General features: G+C 31.1%; 2 protein-coding genes across 3 annotated transcripts; one reads left to right on the top strand and one right to left on the bottom strand.

Annotated features, from left to right (window-relative positions):
- The first annotated feature begins 3,775 nt into the window (after positions 1 to 3,775).
- Positions 3,776 to 7,208, top strand: LOC123921249 (BTB/POZ domain and ankyrin repeat-containing protein NPR1-like). 2 transcript variants are annotated; one of them, XM_045973710.1, is made up of 5 exons: positions 3,776 to 4,123; positions 4,457 to 5,093; positions 5,237 to 5,996; positions 6,409 to 6,597; positions 6,729 to 7,208. In XM_045973710.1, the coding sequence occupies exons 2-5, from the start codon at positions 4,548 to 4,550 to the stop codon at positions 6,998 to 7,000; spliced, it is 1,767 nt and encodes a 588-aa protein (XP_045829666.1). In that variant the 5' UTR covers positions 3,776 to 4,123; positions 4,457 to 4,547; the 3' UTR covers positions 7,001 to 7,208. The 2 variants fall into 2 exon arrangements, with proteins under 2 accessions (XP_045829666.1, XP_045829664.1); XM_045973708.1 differs by having other exon boundaries at positions 3,790 to 4,123; positions 4,460 to 5,093.
- Positions 7,209 to 8,940: 1,732 nt separating this feature from the next.
- LOC123881964 (phytoene synthase 2, chloroplastic-like) lies at positions 8,941 to 12,949 on the bottom strand. Its single transcript, XM_045930737.1, has 5 exons — positions 12,433 to 12,949; positions 11,139 to 11,189; positions 10,866 to 11,038; positions 10,298 to 10,533; positions 8,941 to 9,446 (listed from the first exon to the last, which is right to left on the bottom strand). Exons 1-5 carry the CDS (start codon positions 12,767 to 12,769, stop codon positions 9,077 to 9,079), a joined length of 1,167 nt encoding a protein of 388 aa, XP_045786693.1. The 5' UTR covers positions 12,770 to 12,949; the 3' UTR covers positions 8,941 to 9,076.
- Between the last annotated feature and the right edge of the window lie 8,903 nt (positions 12,950 to 21,852).

Raw genomic sequence — 21,852 nt, 5'->3', positions numbered from 1 at the left:
GATGGATTGTTAACTTTGATTGAGAAAATGGCTTCCGAACCGGAGTTCCTGAAACACAATCTTGTTAGAATTAAATTGATTCATAAACCCTAGAGTCGATGATGTTAATCATTAAGAAATAAAACATAATCATAATCATAAGCGGAAGCCTACCTGAGTTTGTCATAGCTAATGGATTGAAGTTCACCGGGTATGTGATCTTCCAACCGTAGAATTTCTTATGGGCCCCTTGAATCTCCTCTGATGGGGATGAAAAGTAAATCTGATGAGCCACCATTTTCACGTTATAGACCATAACCCTTATAAATAACCTTAGGGTTATTTCTTAGTTTTCAATATTTTAATTTGACCCTCATCAAATTAGATATTGACTTATGGTATCTACACAATAAATTATCTTTTATGATATTTATACTTTTAGCCATAAACTTATTATTAATTATTAATTAGACCACTGATGCTTTGACTAATTACATAATGACCTTAACACATGTAATATTACTATTATGACCCAAAAATCCTAACAAATCTTCCTTATGTAAGAGTGGAAGTGGGTGACTTTAGGATTCCAAGTTTCGAAATTTCTTTTGGACTTGAAGCTTCGAATATTTTGAAGGAGTTAGGAGTGGTTTTACCTTTTTCTCAAAGTGGAGGTATGACAAAAATAATGGACTCTCCAATTTCAGTTTCTACTATAGTTCAAAAGTCTTTCATTAAAGTAAATGAAGAGGGAACTGAAGCTGCTGCAGTTACTGCAGTTGCAGCGAGAAAAAAAATAATCTTGGCGGCCTACTAAGAGGATAGACTTTGTAGCTGACCATCCTTTTTTGTTTTTCATCAGAGAAGATTTATCTGGTACGATACTCTTTGTCGGACAAGTGTTCAATCCTCTTGATGCGTGATCTTATTTCTTGAAGGTTTTCTATGTTTTTATTTTTAATTGTTATGGGATTGATTTTACTTAATTTATGCAATATTGTTTTTTTTAAGATGTAGAATATAACAAACATCTCAAGTTTCATTAGAAACACTCATTCTAAAAATAAATTGATTGAAAAATTTGAAGCATCTGTCAAATTTCAAGATTCATTTTTTAGGATGCTTAACAAATATGCCGGCGAAAGACTTTAACCATTTTGAAGAATCATCAAATAACCTTTTTAAAAGAACATGTTGACATAATATATACGAGCAAACGGAACAATAATGTTCCTTTCCACGATAATTCATATAATTTCAGTGTGTCGATGTTTTTTTTAATCAATGAGGGTATGTTTAGATAGAAGGTTTTGGAATATAAGGGGAAAAGCTTGTTTTCTTTTTTCTAAACTAAGGAAGTTAAGTGGGATTGAAAGATATCTATCATATTATTCTTTCAATTTTCAAAATCTCAAATGTATATATCAATTGGTTCAGTGTTGATCGGTGTTGAATTTGGTAGGAAGAATCATTATTCGATCTTCTGCAATTGCGATCGGGAGATGACTGAAACCACTCAATGCCAGAACTGACCACCGGAACCAGATTAAACTGTTGGTGAAACTATTAATTCAAAGATATCTTAAAAGTGAAATTTGGAGACAAAATTTAACTACGCATAAGTTTGGAACCATATTGTGAATCCCTTTGAACGTGCACTCATCTAAAGCTTGATTACACAAGAACATGGTGCAAGTCCCTGCAAACTTGTAGTCATCAAAAGTTATATTTGCGGTGAAATACTATTTGAAAGTAGTGTTTTAAAAATTGGACTAAATCGGTCGGTTAAATCAGGAATTAGAGAAGTCGTCGGCCGGTCTAATTGTTGGATCAAATATGTTATTGAATCGGTAGTAATCAATGGAAACCGGCTAAAATTGGCAAAAAATCAATGAACTAGTGGTTTCTTAAAACCGATTGGCTCAATGCTTATTAATTTTATTTTTTTTAAAACAAAGATGACGCGGTTTAACCTCTTTTTTTTTTTTCTGAAAAAAATTATTAAAATTGAAATTAGAAAGTCAAAAAGTAAGAAGTGAAAGGTGCTTAACTTTCAACCAACACTAGCTGTTGTCGCCGCTTCTCATTCATTACTAGTCCTCGCCATTTCTCCTTCTCAATCGAGTAGTCTCATCGGTTTAATGTCATTTTGGTCTGATTTTTAAATCAATGAAAATAATAATTCAAAATAGAATGTAAATCCTAACTACAAGGGAATACATCATATCAGGGCCGACCCACGGATAAGACAACTCAAACAAAGGTTTCAAGCCCCCAAAAATATAAAAATTTATCAAGAGAAAAATTACTCATAAGTCATAAGTTCACGACAAATAAACGACATCGAAATAAAGACAAAGACTTCGAAAAAGTAAAAAATATCTTTCACGGTACAAAATAATGTGAGACTTTGTATTTTATAAATAACAGAAAAATATTTGAAACTTTATATTTTTTTTATTTTTGTTTTGTTTGACACTTACTCGTTTTCTAAATAAATAAAAAATCTCACTATAAAATTCGCTTTATACTCCTTTGGTGTTGGACCGGTCATGCGTCATATGAACACAAGCTATAAATTCCCGCATCAATATAATTTGTATGAGTTTAATTTGTATGCATTGTCGGTGTAAAATATTAAACGCACGTGTAAAATAATTTTACATTGATGATGTATATAAATTAAATTCAATTTGTATTTACATTTTCATACTCACATAGAAACTATTTTTGTTGGGCAACTCACGTAAGAAACTAGTTATTTTTTATTTTTTTCCTAAATGTATGAAAGGGTAAAGAATTGGCAAGAATCATGTACTCATCAAACAATATTTTTACGTACCACACTATTTAGCTTTTCAATGCTTAGATTCACTCATCACTTCATTTTCACTTTCCAATCACATGTCTTGTCTGATTGCTTTTATGAAAAGAAAGTGTGAGAAAAGAAAATCACAAAAACGAATAAATGAATTTACTTTAAAATTACTTCAAGTTCATTTATTGTTTTCCGTAATTTTCTTTCTATCATACCAAACCGACCCGTCATGTGTTACTTTTAGTATTACCTCTCTTAATAAATAAGGATAGGAGTGAAATTAATCATATAAAACATTTGAAAATTGGTTTTATAAAAAAAATATTTGAAAATTAGTTAAAGTTTCTTATGAGAATAACTAATTTTTTTAAATTTCTTATTAAATGGACCGGAGAAAGTATTTAAAAAAAATTCAAATACATCTATATTTCTTTGATAGAATATCAAACTAAAACATTAATTTCAACCAAGTTAACACTTTTAATAATCTTCTATATTTGCAATACTATAAAAATATTATCAAATAAAATAATAAAAGATACAAATTTTTTTTAAAGTGCTATATTAAAACTCCACGCAAATTATTCAGGTGGTCATGAATTTGAGTTTCGCTAATACTTTTGAAGGAAGGTACATTTAATTATTTTTGTAAATTCTAAATTTTAAGATCTTTTTTATCTTAGATTGATGCATCATCTCCTCACCTTAAATTTTATTTATCAAACTAAAACTCAAGACAAAAAAATTTCAAAAAATAATAAAAACTCAAGGCAAAATAATCATAAGAATTCAACATCTATCTCTTTAAAATCTTTATCTAGAAAACTCAATGGTATAATAAAAGTAAAATACAAACATTTGATATAGACATATGGATAATATATATAAACTTTAATTAAACATGCATGTGAAAATTGTGAGAATAATAAAAAATAATAAATAAAATACATATATAGTTCCAAGTTGTCTTTCCCTTTCAAGTACCACATTAGTCTCCCCTACACAACATCATTGGCCCCCAACTTATCTCTCTCTCTCTCTCTCTCTACATTTTGTTGGTCAACCTTTCCTCTTTGTCTCTCACTTTCTCTTTCCCTTCCAAGTCTTTTCCTTCTTTGGTAGAATGGACTTACAAATCATTGTTCCTCTAAAACTACCATTCTTCTTCAGTTTTTCTATCTTTCTACATAACCTTTTCAACCTTTCAACTGTTCAAGTTTTTCACTAATCCTATTACCGTTCATCAAGATTTGTTTCTCTTTCATTCTCTCTCACAACCTGCTATTGACTGATTTCATCTTCAATCTCAAATCAAAGAGTGACCATGTATGTAGTTTTTCTTTTAATCTCTTACCAACATAATTTATTTTCATTTAAGTGCTTAAAGTTCAAACTTTTTCATTCTTACTCTTAAAAATGCTTAATGGGTCATCAAATGGACCAAAATGGTATAATAAAAAGGTTTACTTTTTGTTTCATGGAATCTGACTTTTGTTGCTTGACTTACAAGTGATTGTGGAGAAAATCCCTTATAAAAAAAATTGCTTTTTTTAGCTTTGTTTTGCTCTATAATTAGAATATGTTGGTTATAGCTTTTTTTGTATTGAGTTGTGTCCTTAAAGTGTTATGAATCTGATTTCTTATTTTTCTGGTTCTTAGAAGTTCTGGATTCAATCCTCAGCTTAAACAAAAAAAATATTAAGTCAACCAATCCATTGACTCAATTGAAGCCTTAGATTTAGTTGAAGTTATGGATAATTCAACTGAAGCATCATCATCATTGAGTTTTGTATCATCTCCTCACTTATCAAATGGTTCAAGTAATAATACTCAGAACAATGAACATGTAGCAAATATTGAAATTGTGAGTTTGAATAAGTTAAGTGGAAGCCTTGAAAAGTTATTATTAAGTGATGTTGATTATGATTATTGTGATGCTGAGATTGTTGTTGAAGAAATTCCGGTTGGTATTCATCGATGTATACTCGCGTCACGGAGTCAGTTTTTTCATGAACTTTTTAAGAAAGGGAAAGATGGAAATGTGGAGGAAGGAAAGGGAAAACCAAGGTATTACATGAAAGATTTGGTGTCTTATGGTAGTATTGGATATGAAGCTTTCATTGTTTTCTTGCATTATTTGTATACTGGAAAGTTAAAGGCTCCACCAACAGAAGTTACAACATGTGTTGATGAAGCTTGTATTCATGATGCGTGTCGTCCGGCTATTAATTATGCTTTGGAACTTATGTATGCTTCTGCCAATTTTAAGATGAAAGAGCTGGTTTTACTTTTTCAGGTATGCTTCCTTAAGCATCATTTTCATTTTTGTTTCTCATTTTTGTGTTGAAGAGTGGAAATGTGACAAATTCGGAACAATAAACTAAAGGCCTTGAAAATTAATCGAAGTACACTAATGTAAATATCTCTTAATTGATGCAGAGGTTTCTCCTAAACTTTGTTGACAAGGCTCTTGTAGAAGATGTCATTCCTATTCTTATGGCTGCACATCACTGCACCCTAGACCAGCTTCTCTCTCCTTGCATTCAGAGAGTAGCAAGGTCTGACATGGATATTATATCTTTGGAAAGAGAACTTCCTTATGAAGTTGTGACTGAAGTCAAATCGTTCCGAGTCCAATCTCTTCCGGAATCCTCTCCCGATGCAATGGAAGTGGAACCTGTGAATGTGAATGATAAGAGTGTCAGGAAAATCCTTAAAGCATTGGATTCTGATGATGTTGAGTTACTGAAGCTTCTTTTAGAGGAATCTAGTGTGACTCTCGATGATGCTTGTGCACTACACTATGCCTGTGCACATTGTGATTCTAAGGTTGTTCAAGAAGTTCTTACTCTAGGATTAGCTGATATTCTCCTTAAGAATCCGCGCGGATACACAGTTCTTCATGTCGCAGCAAGACGAAAGGATCCATCTATTTTGGTTGCACTGCTGAAGAAAGGTGCCTGTGCATCAGAAACAACTCTTGATGGACAAACTGCTCTTTCGATTTGTCAGAGATTGACGAGGCGAAAGGATTATCATTTGAAAACAGTGCAATGGAAGGAGTCTCACAAGGATAGGCTTTGTGTCGATGTACTTGAAAGAGAAATGAGAAGAAATTCTATGTCAGTGAACATGGAAGTTTTGTCACAGTTAACTGCTGATGACTTGCACATGAGACTGGATTACCTTGAAAATAGAGGTACTTTACTTGTCGAGTTCAACATTCTTTCATTGATTATGAGGTTTGGAGGAGGAAAAATTGTTTCCAGAGGCGTAGAGTTGATTTTCACATGTTTTGATGATTCTAACTTAAAGCTAGAATTTATGGGTTTTGCCTCTAGAATTGACGTCTAACCCCAAATTTAATGTTCAACTCACTTTTACACAAACCTTTCCGAACATAAATCTCTTTACATTCAACTCAGTTTTAGCCAGAATCAATTTTACCAAATCAGTTCATTACATATCAATTTTTGTCGCTGCAGAACCAAACACACATAGTATGCGATGCACGCATCAGAATACCTACAAAATATTTGCATGATGAAGCTTTTGAATTTGGAAGCATATTATGGACAACGAAAATTAACATTCTTCTTCATATGTTGCAGTTGCATTTGCTAGGTTGATCTTTCCTGCTGAGGCTAGGGTAGCCATAGAGAATGCTGAGGCAGATTCAACGTCACTGTATGCAACTTCATCACTTTTAAAAGGCAACATAAAAGAAGTAGATCTAAACGAAACTCCTTCTGTTAGAACAAGAAAACTTCAATTAAGATTACAGTCCCTTGTAAAAACAGGTATGATCGAAAGTATTTTTCAATAGCTTCCATATACTCTACGTTCCCTTTTAACTGTGGCTTTTGTCGAAAATTTTCGTTCTAACGGTTTCGTTTTACTATAACTAATATACCTTTTGAATTGTGTACAGTTGAGAATGGCAGGCGGTTTTTTCCGCATTGTTCGGAGGTGCTTGATAAATTTCTGGAGGACGACATGCCGGATGTTTTCATCCTAGAGAAAGGCACTGAAGAAGAGCAGAGAACAAAGAAAGCACGGTTCATGGAACTTAAAGACGAGGTGCAGAAGGCCTTTCACAAAGACATGGCTGAAAATAACCATTCGGGTTTTCATTCTTCGTTGTCTTCTACATCATCCACAACTCGTCGGGAAAGTCTTAACCACAAAGTAAGGAGAAAATGAAGTCCATAAGTTGCTATTATAAGTTTTGGCCTTTTTAAGTAGTTTTGCAACTTGTTGTAACTTGTAAGTAGCAGCGGTAGCATGTTTTGACAATAAGATGCTATGTTGCATGTTAATTGTTTTACAAATCAACATGAGATATTCTTACTAGCTCAATGTACTTGTTTATAATCATGTAATATAAGGAACTTAATTGATTACCTAGAAATTTCGAGCATGTTTGAATTGATTAATTTGAGCTTATCTATTGGCATAAGTACTTGCGGTGACACTGTTTGGAAGAATTTATGAAAACAACTTATAACATGTTCATAAGCTGTTTTCAGCTTATTTTTATAAGTTTTCCTTGACAGTTTATGAAAACAGCTTATAGATTATATAAAAACAATTTGACTTTATTTTATCTTGTGTTGTGTTATAGAAATAACTTGTTTATTAATCATAAGCACTTATATAATAAGCTATATGCTATAAGCTGCAAAATAAGCTGTTTGTCCAAACAGGGCCTATTTCAAACCATGTTAGTTGCAAATGGATACAATTAAGAACTTGTCTGTAATTTCTCACGATGAGCTTCAGAAACAGAAACTTCACTGCAATAACAATTTTGTCACTAGGCCTTGTTTGGTTGTTAGTAATATAATTTCAATGAAGATTCTTAAGGAAAAAGTTAAAAGAGAAGTGTTTGTTTGTTTGGTCACCTGATTTAAAATTTGGTAGATTAACCATGCAGAACTATTGTCTATATAAAACTCATAAAATATTGTGTTAGATTTGTTATCCATAGAACAAGTTGGATCCACCTACCTTACAATAAGGATTTTAATTACCAACATGCAACAGCTGATTGTGTGCTGCCATTAGAAAGGGACAGAAAATAAATCATTATCAATGAGTTGTTCAAGGACAGGAGAGGGACACACAGTGTCACACATCTCTACAAAGATAAAGGTCCCACATAAATTGGTCTGATCCTTTTCCATAAAGTTTTATGTGAGGTGTTGATAGTATTTATCAAATGGAATTAGCGCGTTGACACCAACTAGTTTGACACGGACTTGGATACAATGCAGTCACTGTGATGCAATCAGTGCATCACAGTCGTCTGATTGAAATCAAACGGTTCAGATTTAAATGCAGTTTAAATATAACAATTCTGATCGTTAAATATAAGCCGTCCGATTTGGATCTAACGATTTAAAATTCACTGACTGCACATGCAGTCAAGGGTGCTGACTGCACCCAATCCAGGTCTGTTTGACACTGTTACATTTTTTAATAACGTTTTAATCGATATTAATTTTATAAAATTTATCGTTAGATTGAAAATTTATATTATATAGATCATTTATGTAAAATTTCAAATAAATTCAAAATTATTTGATATGTTATTGAGATACATCAAAATTAACGGTTTTTGTTTTTTTTAAATACCATTAATCTTTATGTATCTCAATAGCATATCAAATGATTTTGGATTTGTCTGAAATTTTACACAAATGATCTATATGATGTAAACTTTCAATCCAATGGTGAATTTTATAAAATTAGTATCAGTTAAAACGTTATTGAGAGGTGTAACATTTGATGTCAAATTAATTGGTGTCAATGGATCTGACTATATCAAGTAACCAATTTTCTTCGCCTTAAATATAAATAAATATGAAAATGAATTTGGTTTAAATTTAAACTAAAGACATTTTAATATTTGTTTATATTTAAAACTAGAAAACTCACTATCCAATCTGATCCAATGTTGTTTCAGATGGACAAAATCTGGAGTATCCTATATAGTTCGAATTTTGTTTTGGCCAAATCGAACTCAATCCAGCCCACATACACCTCTAATTTTTCCCTTAAAATTCGAGGATTAAGAAAAAAAGGGAAGGAGTATCAAATTTTAATATTTGCTCAAAATTGATTAAAATGTTGCTCTTCACTATGGTAAATTGAGATGTATACAATCATACCTCAAAATAAAGTATTGACATCATAACTCTATATGTTAAATCTAATGAACATAATTTTCAAACTAAAAAACTCAACTTACTAATCATAGACACATTATTATAATACTCATCTCATAAACAATTTAGTTAACTTTTTAGGACCAAAAAGTGCAATTCCATAAGCAGCAGGAAGTGATAATAACTTATTGACTTTTCCTACATAAGCTCTTTTTGTGAAGTTATCATAATCATTGGCTTCAATAGAATCTAATATCTGCCTATATAATAACAATGATGCCCAAACAGGCCATCTACTTACAGAACTAAGTTCTGAAACACCTTTTTCTGCCTCATCAAAAAACATTCTTGCCCTTTTTATTTGTCCCTTCATGAAATTTCTCCATTTTTCTGTTACTTTTCCACTCATAATGTCTTCATCTGATAGGCCAGCTTGTGCTAATTCATCTTGAGGGAGATACACTCTTCCTCTTCTAGCACTATCATGATCAACAATAAGAAGTCATTAGATATAACATAATTTTATTAATATGCACAATTGAAATTAAATAGTTTTAATTAAAGGTGGTTGAACTATTTGAGGATTTTAAATTTGATTAATTATTTTTTTTATATAAAAAGTTTATGGCGAGAGAATGATGTCTTAGTCAAAAATAGGAAAAACGTCAGAGCTCTTAGAACACTTTTTCTTCAAAAGTACTAGTGGAGCTCAAAAGTAAGACCTCCGGATTTAAGACACATGTCTTTTAATTGGTAGATTAATTTATTTATAATTAGATATATGAACTTGCCAATAATTTATAATTGGATCATTTAAATTTTAATCGGGTCCCTTAACTTGTCAATAAGTCATCTTGAACCCAATTAGAAACATTTTAAAATTTTAGGACCCAATTAAATGAACCCAAATTTAAATTATTAATAAGTTTAGGGATTTAATTGTAATTGTTTTTAGTTGAAAAATCTATTTAAATTTTTTCAAACAATTCAGAATTGACCCCATAAAACCAATTTGTTTTGTTAATGTGGTTCCTTAAGATATTTTCATGACTTACGTCTTTTTAGTCGGTTATCGTCAAAATTGAAAATTAGTTTTATAGCCGATTGAAAAGACCAAATCATGCAAATATCTTAATAAGTCTACTTAGGATCAAGCACCTTAATTACTAGGTTAGGACAAAAAATTACTAATAAAAAATTTCAAAGTGTGTGAAACCCCTTTAATTAGAAGGTAATTAAGAATAATTGAAACATGTCCCTAAAAACAAGCATTGAAACATATTGTTTTTAGTTCAATGATATGGTATTTATGTCTTAAAAAAGAACTTACTCTTCTCCAACATCTCTAAGTATATTGGTGAGTTGATTTGCAATGCCTAGTGCCAAAGCAGCATTATAAATGCTCTCTGTTGAAGCCTTTGATTCAGGTGCTATCCCCATTATAGGAACACTCATAAGACCTACTGTCCCAGCAACATAGTAGCAATAAAGATAGAGCTCATCAAAATTATTGTATCTTGACTTTCTCAAATCCATCCTCATCCCTTCAATCATGTCCTTGAATGGCTATTTCAAATAAACATTCCAATGTCAATAAGATCACTTTTTTCACATACAAATTAATAATATAGTAAAAGTTATAGGATCTAGATTCCCTGTTGTAGATATTATTATTAAATCGGACGGTTCAGATTAAAGATTTAGTTTTACACTGCAATACAATATCAGCCACCAATTGGAAATCGGACGGCCCCAATTAGTTACTGTTTACTGTAGGAAATCCAGTTCAATAGTTATACACAAAAGTACGCATTAATTACTCGATAAACTTGGATAAATACGTGAAATTTACAATAGATACTTATAATAAGGAACAGAATGAGTATAGCGCGAAGTACCTGAATATCAACTGGGTACTTTGAGACGGTGTGTGAGAGGGCGGCATCAAACATATCATACGGTCGAGATTCAAAAACATCGGTTAATCGTTGCTCCCACATGTCCAAGGCTGTTGGTGTGATGTGTGAAGAGTTTGGGCCATCTACTAGTTCATCAGTTCTTCTACACCATACTGCAAGGCAAAATTCACAAATAAATTGTTAACTCCAAATAAAAATGGAGCACAAGCTTCATTCAATAACATACGCTTTGGAATGTTAATCTAAACATACCATAAATTGCCCATATGGCTTCTCTGCGCTCTTGTGTCATCAATTGTGTACCTACATTTTACAATTCAAACATGAGTTAAATCATCAACTTGTGCCACAATATTTATTATTTTTCTTTTTCAAATTCAGAATTGTTCTCGCAAACACCGTTTTAGATTAGCACTCGATCAAAATGCTTTGAACTCAAGTCTTAGAGTGATAGTGAGTATATAAAAAGTGATCATCTGACAACGGTGCCATGATCCTATATAGGCCCCAACATATATGGCTAGAATACCGCTTAATGGGCGAAGAGTGGTTGGCTCCGCTCCACCCCCTTGACGTGTCCCCATATGCCCTAATTCCTATTACTTCGGGCCTAATCCCCTCATATACGACTCCATCCATCCTTGTCTGATTGATTGCTGAAAGGGATGATTTGGATTGTGGGATAATGTTTTGGGCGCTATAGGACTTCCTGTTATCGAGGCGTGTCAAGCCCAACCAAGTTTTTGTGTCTCGTCCAAATCCAGAAATGGATGAGAAATTCTCTTCTCCCGAAAAATCCATGTATAAAAATTTCAAAAAATATTTTTGAAACGTTTTACAGTATAATATATTATTTTCAACGGCAAAAAAAGTTTGGAAAAATACGTTCCAAACTTTTTTAGCAAAGGCAAAAAAGTCATTTTAGATGAAAAAATAGTCTTAGGAGGGAAAAGAATTCTTTGAAATGGATAATGATTTCTACATGTGTGTGGTTTATATGAAGCCCATAATGTTGACTCAAAATTAAAAATGAATTCCGGTAATGAGAGTTTTTTTATGTTTTCTCTTCGGGCCCACAATGTATCTTTTATACTCCCAAATATTCAAATTTTGTCTTTGATAAAAACTTCGATTCGCAGAAACCGAAGTTTTTTCTAGTTCAAATTCAGGAAAATTTTGGTTAACAGAAACCGAATTTTTTTTCCAAGGCAAAAAAAATTCGGTTCGTAGAAATCGAAGTTTTTATTGAAGGGCAAAAAAGTAAAATCCAGAGGGTGAAAAAGAACCATGAGGGCCTAAAGAGAAAACATCGAATTTTTTTAGGAAGAAAAACCAATAATGGATTTTACTAAAAATGATGAAAATTGATTTATTTATGTTCCTAGGCAAAGTGATAATTATTATCAGAAAATCACCCAAACACGACTATAAGGTCTTAAGTTCAAACATTCAGCCTAAAAATATTAACATTTGTCAATTAAATTAAGTCATACGGACATGATGCAAATTGTTTTGAATAAGAAAGAAGAATGAGGAAGTAAAATACCTAAGTAAAATGTCTTGGCATATTCAGCACAAACTTCACCACACCGATCATAAGCAGAATTCAATATATCACCATTGCTACAATCACCTTCAATTGTTTTCTGCAAATCAAATTCTATATTTACACCCCTCTTTTCTTCTCTTACCAAACTTGCTTGCTTCAAAACTACTTCATACACCCTCTCCTCTGAACTTCTTTTAGGTTCTGCTACCACTGCACCCCCACTTCCAAATCTTATCCTAGAACACACTTTAACACTCTTTTCTCTTCTTCCAATACTAGAAATACCAACCAATGATTTTGCATCACAATTCACTCTAACAACAATACTAGACATATCAAAAGAAGAACAATTTTCCTCTATTTTTTTAGTGGACAAAAAAAAAAATAGAGGGAGAGAATAGTTAGGACACTTTTTGAGATTGCAAAGTTTTTTTTTTAAAATTAAAGATGCACTTTTTTTAAGCTCAATGGTTCTCAAAGTTATATAGAAAAAATATTTGTGATTGTAAGGCTTTATTATGTGTTTAATTGTAGCATATGTATAATATTTGTATGGTTGTAATCCTAAACTTGATCAACTTGTCTGTTTATGTCTCAATTTTGGGTATTTTGTATTATTTTATTTTATATTGACTATGTAAAAGTAAGGGTTAAGTACCTTGCATGTGGTCCATTATTTTGTTTTGCTTGCTTAGTTCTAGTGGATGGCTTCAATTGATGTCATTTTTGTACAAGCATTAATTGTATTGTATGGCTTACATATGTATTGCTGGGACTCAGATTTCCTTTGGTGACACTATATTTTCGTTTTTTAGTAGTCTAATTGTTAGAATTTTATTTTTTAAAATAAATAAGTGGAAATATCAGAGTTCAAACTTCGATCCTGCATATTACATGCAATGTTCCTATATTATTCATTTTAATCTCTTCTACTATTTATTTTATGCACTTTAAAAACATTTTAAAATATTTAAAGAAAACAAACAATTGACACAACTTTTGAAAATATAAACATTTACAACTTTAATAATGGAGGTCTCCTTTCTTATGAAAAATGGAGTGAAGTGAATGTGATTGCTCACCATATACATTACGTATAGTTCTAAAAGAAAACATTCTAATTGTGGAAAGAGTTTGTTAGAAACGTTAGAGAAGTCAATTGCAAAATGGATGGCGTGTAAAACTTGGCTAGAATGTGCTGGTATAGTGCATTGTATACATATATATCATATAATGGATGCATGGATAAAAGCATTTATAAAACATGGAATTGAGTAGTTTAATTTTTTGAATGTCAATTGTGTGCATGTTCTCAAAATTCGTCGTTATTCTTTGGTTTATAAAAATCCTAAAATTGGATATTTTGTAGTTGAGAGAGAATTTAGAAAGAAAAATAAAATAGAGTGATTCAAATTCTAACCAATTTGTTGCATTCCCACCGCCACAATATTTGTAATTGTCAGAATCACTGCAACATTTTTGTTCTACGGCAACAAAAAAAATACTCCCTCCGATCCTTATTATAAGGAACAGTTTGACTAAAACACACAGACCAAGGAGATATAATTTTTTTATTAAAAATTCTAAAATGTTATGTTTAATTCCAAAAATAACATTGGTCTTAATTGATTGTTGTCTCTTGTAATTATCAATATACTAAACCATTATTCTTAATTCCAATGTAACTCCTCCTATACACAAGGCTAATTAATTCCAATGTTACATTATCATTTACAGCTCAAGTTGCAATACTGATACATTGAATACAACTTAAACAATAACTATTGAAATTTTTAAAAATTAACTTATGCAAATTTGGCTTTCAATTCCCACCATTTTTTTCAAGCAACTTCCCACCAGATTTTGAGCAAATAAACTTGTAAAATTTCAAAAGTTAAATTTTGAATTATTAGTACAAAGAACTCTACACATTCAGGAAGCTTGTTCAAATCAAAAAGATTTTTTAGTTTTTCACCATGAGACTTGAAGTCATCTTCATTAAAGTTATGAGATGTCATGTCCATGTTCATGTGAGAAAGATAGGAATAATGGAGGGAAAAGAACTCATACATGAATATATAGATTTTATTGAATGGTGTAGACCATTTACGTGACTCTTTGTTTACTAAAATTTGCCTCCAATTTTTTTGTATAGGAAATATGTGTGTAATTAAAGTTAAGCATTGGAATAGGTTATATTGGAGTATACAATTCAATTCAATAAGGGTATAAAAGGAATTACTTATTTAATAAATCATAGATTTAAGGAGTGTTCCTTATATAAAGGACAAAAAAAAATCCAAATTGTTTCTTATAATAAGGACCAGAGGGAGTAATATTGTGAAACATGAAAAAATTGTTGTCTAAAGCTAACAGAACAGTATTCAGACCGTGGTATACTAAGGCGTTGTCTTTGCCTTTCACAATGGCTTTTGGACCCACCGCAACGCCTTATAATGTTGTTAACAAATAAATTAAACTCTGAATTGCTCCGTCTTCTCGAATGGATAGTGTCAATCAACAACTTTGAGTCACTTTCATAGCATGTAATAGTGTCCATGTTTCGCCTATCGAGTAAACAAGTTGCTGCCATTGAGTCAAGCAAGTCACATTGTCCATTGATATCGTGAAAACAAAGACTCATTGAAGTAACACTGGACATAACTACAAATACAGTATCAACATTACATTTTGTCTATCCTACTTCAGGTTTCTCCTACAGAACCGGCCTAGCATCCTCAACAGAACACTATGATGCTGCAGCTGGTGGACGGTAATATAAACCACTCGACAATGAAAGTCTTTCTTCCAACTTGACTCGATCAGTGACCGAATACTGTCATTTTAGATCTTGTCGGTGATGCGAAATGCACCAAATTAACATTATGCTAAACTCCCAACCATCACATTGTCCTCATTTCTACACATTCCAAACACTCTGTCCGCGACTGTCATGTGTTGGTACGCTGCATTATTATGCAATAATGATACTTTTTATTACGCCTTTTTTTTTTTGTTTCAAATTACTGTTTTATTCAAACTATGATAAAATTATCCTGTTTGGTGTCTTAGGGTCTGTTTGGTTCAAAATAAGGGGAGGGGAGGTGAGGTATATTTATAGAGGGGAGGGGAGGGGAGGGGAGGGGAGAGAAATTTTTTAATTACATATGTGTTTGGTTTAAAAGAGGGGAGAGGAGGGGAGGTGAGGTATTTTAATTAAATATATGTTTGGTTCATGAGGGGAGGGGAAGTATTTTAAAAGCAATTTACTTTTTTACCCTTAAAATTTTATAAAACTCATATTTTAAAAACTAATATCTCTTTACACTAGTACAAATATGACATATTACTTAAGCTTTTTACATCTGACAAACATATGTCAGATGTAAAACGCTATATGGAGTAGTCTTTTCATCTGGTCTCAATATCCACAGATGTAAAAAATATATAGACAAGACTTTTTACATCTGACTTCAATATACCAGAAGCATAACTAAACGCGGTGGCAATCTTGTAATTATGGCGACAATTATCTAAATTATATATATATCTGGCCATATTTAGCCTCAGATGTAACAAGTCAAGTTGAATAAAAAAAAATAATAATATTTTTTGGAACCAGCTGATGGAGTATCTCTCTCTCACAAGACTAAAAAAAAAACAAAAAAACGCAAGTGTAAAAAAACACAATCAGAAACGCTAAGACTACCAAAAGAACCAAAACGTTATCTCTCTCGCGATGCAACCCTAGCGCCGTCGACCTCTACCTCTACCGGCGCCGTCGACCTTTATCTCATTCGTCTTCTCTCTCTCTCACTCGCTCGCAGTCGTCCTAAGCGTCGTCGTCCTCTCTCTCACTCGTCAAATCGAACTCCAAATCGAAGCTTTCTCCAAATCGAACCCCAAATCGAACTCCAAATCGAAGCTTTCTCCGGCCTCTACTCTCACGAACGGAACCTTGTCTTTCCCTCTCACATCGATTCAGGTACTCTTCTTTCTTTTTTAATCGTTTTTAAATTTTTTCCTTTTCGTGATTCCTTTCCCTGATTTCTTTGTGTTCTACTTGGTTTTAGCTCTTTGTGTTTCGTGATTTCCTTTTCTGCTTGTATTATTTTTTGTTACTGTTATTTTCACATTTTTTAAATTTCATTTAAAGGTTCAATGATTTTTTGTCTGGTATATATGGTGGAACAATATGGACATTTTTTGAAAGAGTTTATTTTTCCAATATGGACTATGGTGGAGGTCTCCTTTCTTATGAAAAATGGAGTGAAGTGAATGTGATTGCTCACCATATACATTACGTATAGTTCTAAAAGAAAACATTCTAATTGTGGAAAGAGTTTGTTAGAAACGTTAGAGAAGTCAATTGCAAAATGGATGGCGTGTAAAACTTGGCTAGAATGTGCTGGTATAGTGCATTATATACATATATATCATATAATGGATGCATGGATAAAAGCATTTATAAAACATGGAATTGAGTAGTTTAAATTTTTGAATGTCAATTGTGTGCATGTTCTCAAAATTCGTCGTTATTCTTTGGTTTATAAAAATCCTAAAATTGGATATTTTGTAGTTGAGAGAGAATTTAGAAAGAAAAATAAAATAGAGTGATTCAAATTCTAACCAATTTGTTGCATTCCCACCGCCACAATATTTGTAATTGTCCGAATCACTGCAACATTTTTGTTCTACGGCAACAAAAAAAATATTTGTGAAACATGAAAAAACTGTTGTCTAAAGCTAACAGAACAGTATTCAGACCGTGGTATACTAAGGCGTTGTCTTTGCCTTTCACAATGGCTTTTGGACCAACCGCAACGCCTTATAATGTTGTTAACAAATAAATTAAACTCTGAATTGCTCCGCCTTCTCGAATGGATAGCGTCAACCAACAACTTTGAGTCACTTTCATAGCATGTAATAGTGTCCATATTTCGCCTATCGAGTAAACAAGTTGCTGCCATTGAGACAAGCAAGTCACATTGTCCATTGATATCGCGAAAACAAAGACTCATTGAAGTAACACTGGACCTAACTACAAATACAGTATCAACATTACATTTTTGTCTATCCTACTTCAGGTTTCTCCTACCGAACCGGCCTAGCATCCTCAACAGAACACTATGATGTTGCAGCTGATGGACGGTAATATAAACCACTCGACAATGAAAGCCTTTCTTCCAACTTGACTCGATCAGTGACCGAATACTGTCATTTTAGATCTTGTCGGTGATGCGAAATGCACCAAATTAACATTATGCTAAACACCCAACCATCACATTGTCCTCATTTCTACACATTCCAAACACTCTGTCCGCGAGTGTCATGTGTTGGTATGCTGCATTATTATGCAATAATGATACTTTTTATTACGGCTTTTTTTTTTTTTTGTTTCAAATTACTGTTTTATTCAAACTATGATAAAATTATCCTGTTTGGCGTCTTCTAGTAATTCTTGCGCTGATGCAGATTAGACAAATCTTTCTCGAACCTTTTTCTCAATGCTTACTATATTTTTTTTGACTAAAAAAATGCTTAGCTTGTTAAAAGTTAAAAATAGATCAATCAACTTTGTTTTTTGTATTTATTTGCATACATTCTCTTCACGTTCTTGAACTGAAAGAGGAAGAGTCATCGATCATATATTCTCCTTCCTAAACGTACGTGTTAATATCGTTACATGTGATTAATTTTTTTTAGTCCAGCTCGTGTGAGAAATTTCATATATCTATACAAATGTACATTATTTATGTCGGCCATCATTCATTGCCAATAAGGCTACTTGAATTGTACCACCATTCTTATGCTGCCAATATTGAATTGGTGATGTTTCAGAAATTTTTTAATTTAATTATTAATTAGAAATAAACTATACTAGTATATAGATAAGTCCAACTATTTAACTAGCATAAAGTTCTCTACTCATGCGTTCTCTTTCTTCAAGAGTTTTAGGACAATTCTCCCTACTAAAGAGAAACTCCCATTCCTATTATTTATTATTAGACATACATGATATTCTAAGAGGTTAGACACCATCACCTACCAATGACAAAAACCAATATACTTATGATGTAACTATATATATGCACACAATAGCTTTTAAATCAATTCAAGACACTATAATGTGTAACTTTAAGGGCCCGTTTGGTGCGCAGGATAGCATAGTGACATGATATGATATAAAACAGGATAATGATGGGATATGATAACAGCAGGATAACAGTTATACTCAGTTATCATATCCTGTGTTTGGTGCACACAGGATAACAAACATGATAACTATTATATTTTGTTTTTAATAGCTCATAATAATATGATAAAGATATATAACATATTTAAATGACAAAATTATTCTTGTAAAACAATTATTATTTTTTCAAAATTATTTTGTAATACTTTGAATTTTATAAATAAAAAATATAAATAAGTAATAAAATAACTTTATATAATTTCAAATAAAAATCATGAGAAAATAATCAAGTTTAATTTTTTATATGAATCATGATTAAATAAATAACTCAATAATATATACATGTTAGATAAGCCAAATAAATATATGATATATCTCATACGTAAATAATAAAGCTACTATTGCAAAAGAATTATATTTAATTTTTTATAAAATTTAAATTAATATCTCTATTTGTCAATTTTTAAATAATCATTTTAAAATATTGTAATTTTAGTAAAATTTTGATTTTTTAGAATATATAAATTACAAAATTACCCTGTGAGAAAATCACATATATATTTAAAAATTAATTATTTTATTATTTATATTTTATTAATTTTATTTTATGTATTTTAAAATATATTTTATAAAATAAATCAGTAATTTATTTCTTATCCTATCCTGCTGGTAACCCGGCTCAAATTCAAGATAAAAATTATAATTAGAGAGACAGGATAGGATAAGCTTCAGGATTAACTTATCATATCCTGCTGTATCACCAAACACTGGATTGCGGCAGCATATGATACAATTATCCTATCATATCCCTTATCCTGTGCACCAAACAAGCTCTAACATATGGAAGGTGAAGATGCATAACTTTTTCTCATGGAGATGTTACACAAAGAAACCATAGAGTTTTTGCCACATGGGATAGATAAATTAAAATTTTGTTAAAACATAGAAGGTAGACTTCCTGATATAGTGGTGGTGATAATTAGCTTTTGGGTTAACTTTATATAAAGCTTGTGTTTGATAATTAGCTAAATTTACATATTCAATATTAGTGTCTCCAAGAATTTTTTGTTTTCAATTGCATTACTAGAGAATTGTAACATACAATATATATTTTAATAATATATTGCAATGCAATTAAAACAATAACATGATGCATCGTTCCACCTTTTATTGCTTGTAATTCATTTTTATCTCAATTCAACAACAATAAATTGTGTTAGTTTTTTTTTTAATATATTATTATTATTTATTATTTATTATTAGAGTAACTCTATTATATGAAATGTGAAAAGGTTTTAATAGAGATTGTAAACTTTTCTTATAGAGTGCGACATCATCACAATGCTTGCTTGAGCAACTAAACCTTCCTTTTACTAGTAAAAAATATTTCAATTCACAATTGTATATAATCTTTTCAAAGCATGCTTTGATTCCAATTTATTTAAAAGAAGTTTGGTTTTTATCCAAAATATGTCTATGTAATATATATGCAGAGTATTGAAGGTTACATATTAGTACTAAACAAACAAACGAAAACAGTGAGACCATCTTCATACGTAATTGTTACATTAATTATCCACACATTTGTTTGTGAAAGAAAGAAGTAAACTGTCAAACTTGCAAAGTTACAAAATTAACCTTCAATTGACTACTTTTAAATATTAAAAATTAAGGGTGTTTTTGGTCTAAATAGAAAAGGTGCGCAGTTACAGCTTCATGTTTTTAGATTGTTGTAAATTAACAACTCATATATATATATATATATATATATATATATATATATATATATAAAATACCTGTAAATTAACTTTAAACTAATTTTTTACTTCACTCTACTTATGAGATTTTCATTAATTGTTGAATAAATAACATCAAATCTTCAAAATAGTGTAATGTTGTACATTGTCTTGTGCGATAGGATTGTCTCCCATCACATTATCATCCGGTAAAATATCAGGTAAATACTTTTTAGTTAATAAGTTTTTTCTTAAACTACATTCAAGACATTATCATTAGCATAACTTAATTTTCTATTTTAGTCTTGATAGAAGCCTTGTATATATTTCCTAAAACACATATTAAAAGGCCTCATTAAAAATTTTGCTTTACGATTTAAAGGTGTTGGATCGACTCTACTTGACAAATATATGCTAATATAAGTAGCTAAACAAATATAATTTCAAAAAAAAAAAAAGCTAAACAACTATGAGTTTTTTTTCTTGACACAAGCAAACTTAATCCATTTCATTCATAATAATAAGTTCAATACAAGGTAGGCAATAATCATAACTTTGGCGACTAGCTATAAAACGAGTTGTCTGAGCTAATTCATGAGCTACTCGATTGACTTGTCTTCTAACTATGAGTTTTTTGTCAAAAAAAAAATACACCTATGAGTTTTTTTTCTTTTTAAATTTTTTTGTTTAGCATTGAAAATTACTTAAAATTAGGTGGCAACCATTTTAAAACTTATGTGATTTAATAATTGTTTTTGTAACGCGTTCATAAGTCATATAATAATAATACTAACCATTCTTGTTTTGTTGTACATGTGTTTACTAAGAGAAACTTTTATAAATTCAATTTATTAAAATTTTATGTACGATTTACTATGTCATTAGATAAATTAAATAACTTCACGTGTCAATAATTTTATCAATGACTCCGTCAAAAAAATAAAATAATTTTATCAATGACAAATGCTTAAATAATCTTTTGTAAGAAAGAAATGCTTAAAGATTAAGCATGAACATACTAGTTGCGATTTTATAAGCAATATTAATTATTGAGGTTGTTGTTTTGGAAGTTTTCACATGGCACATAAAATTATTTCAAGAATGATGCTGCACTCGTTGGTCTAATTTCTGGTGCATTATATTTTTCTAACACATGCATGTTGTAGCAATTAGATGCAAGTACAACAAAACGAAGAGTACGTGTTAAGATTAAATGACAGGAATATCTAATAACTTAATTAAGGTTATCCCAAACTGCGACATGCAGTAACGTTAAAACTCAATCCTCATACCATGAAAAATTGTCTCATTTTCTACTCAACCAAATTACCAAAACAAATTAAATAATATGTCTCATTGTAGTAAGTATAGTTTGATATATCTCATATGAAAGATAAACGACAACAAATATTTACATATTGATCATCGATTTTTTTTTTTAACCCTTTGACTTTCAGGAAAAGTAGGTTTCGGTAATCTTGTAAC

The sequence above is a fragment of the Trifolium pratense genome, linkage group LG4, assembly GCF_020283565.1.
Source record: "Trifolium pratense cultivar HEN17-A07 linkage group LG4, ARS_RC_1.1, whole genome shotgun sequence".
NCBI classification, from domain to species: domain Eukaryota; kingdom Viridiplantae; phylum Streptophyta; class Magnoliopsida; order Fabales; family Fabaceae; genus Trifolium; species Trifolium pratense.
This window is presented reverse-complemented; position numbering and strand designations above follow the sequence as displayed.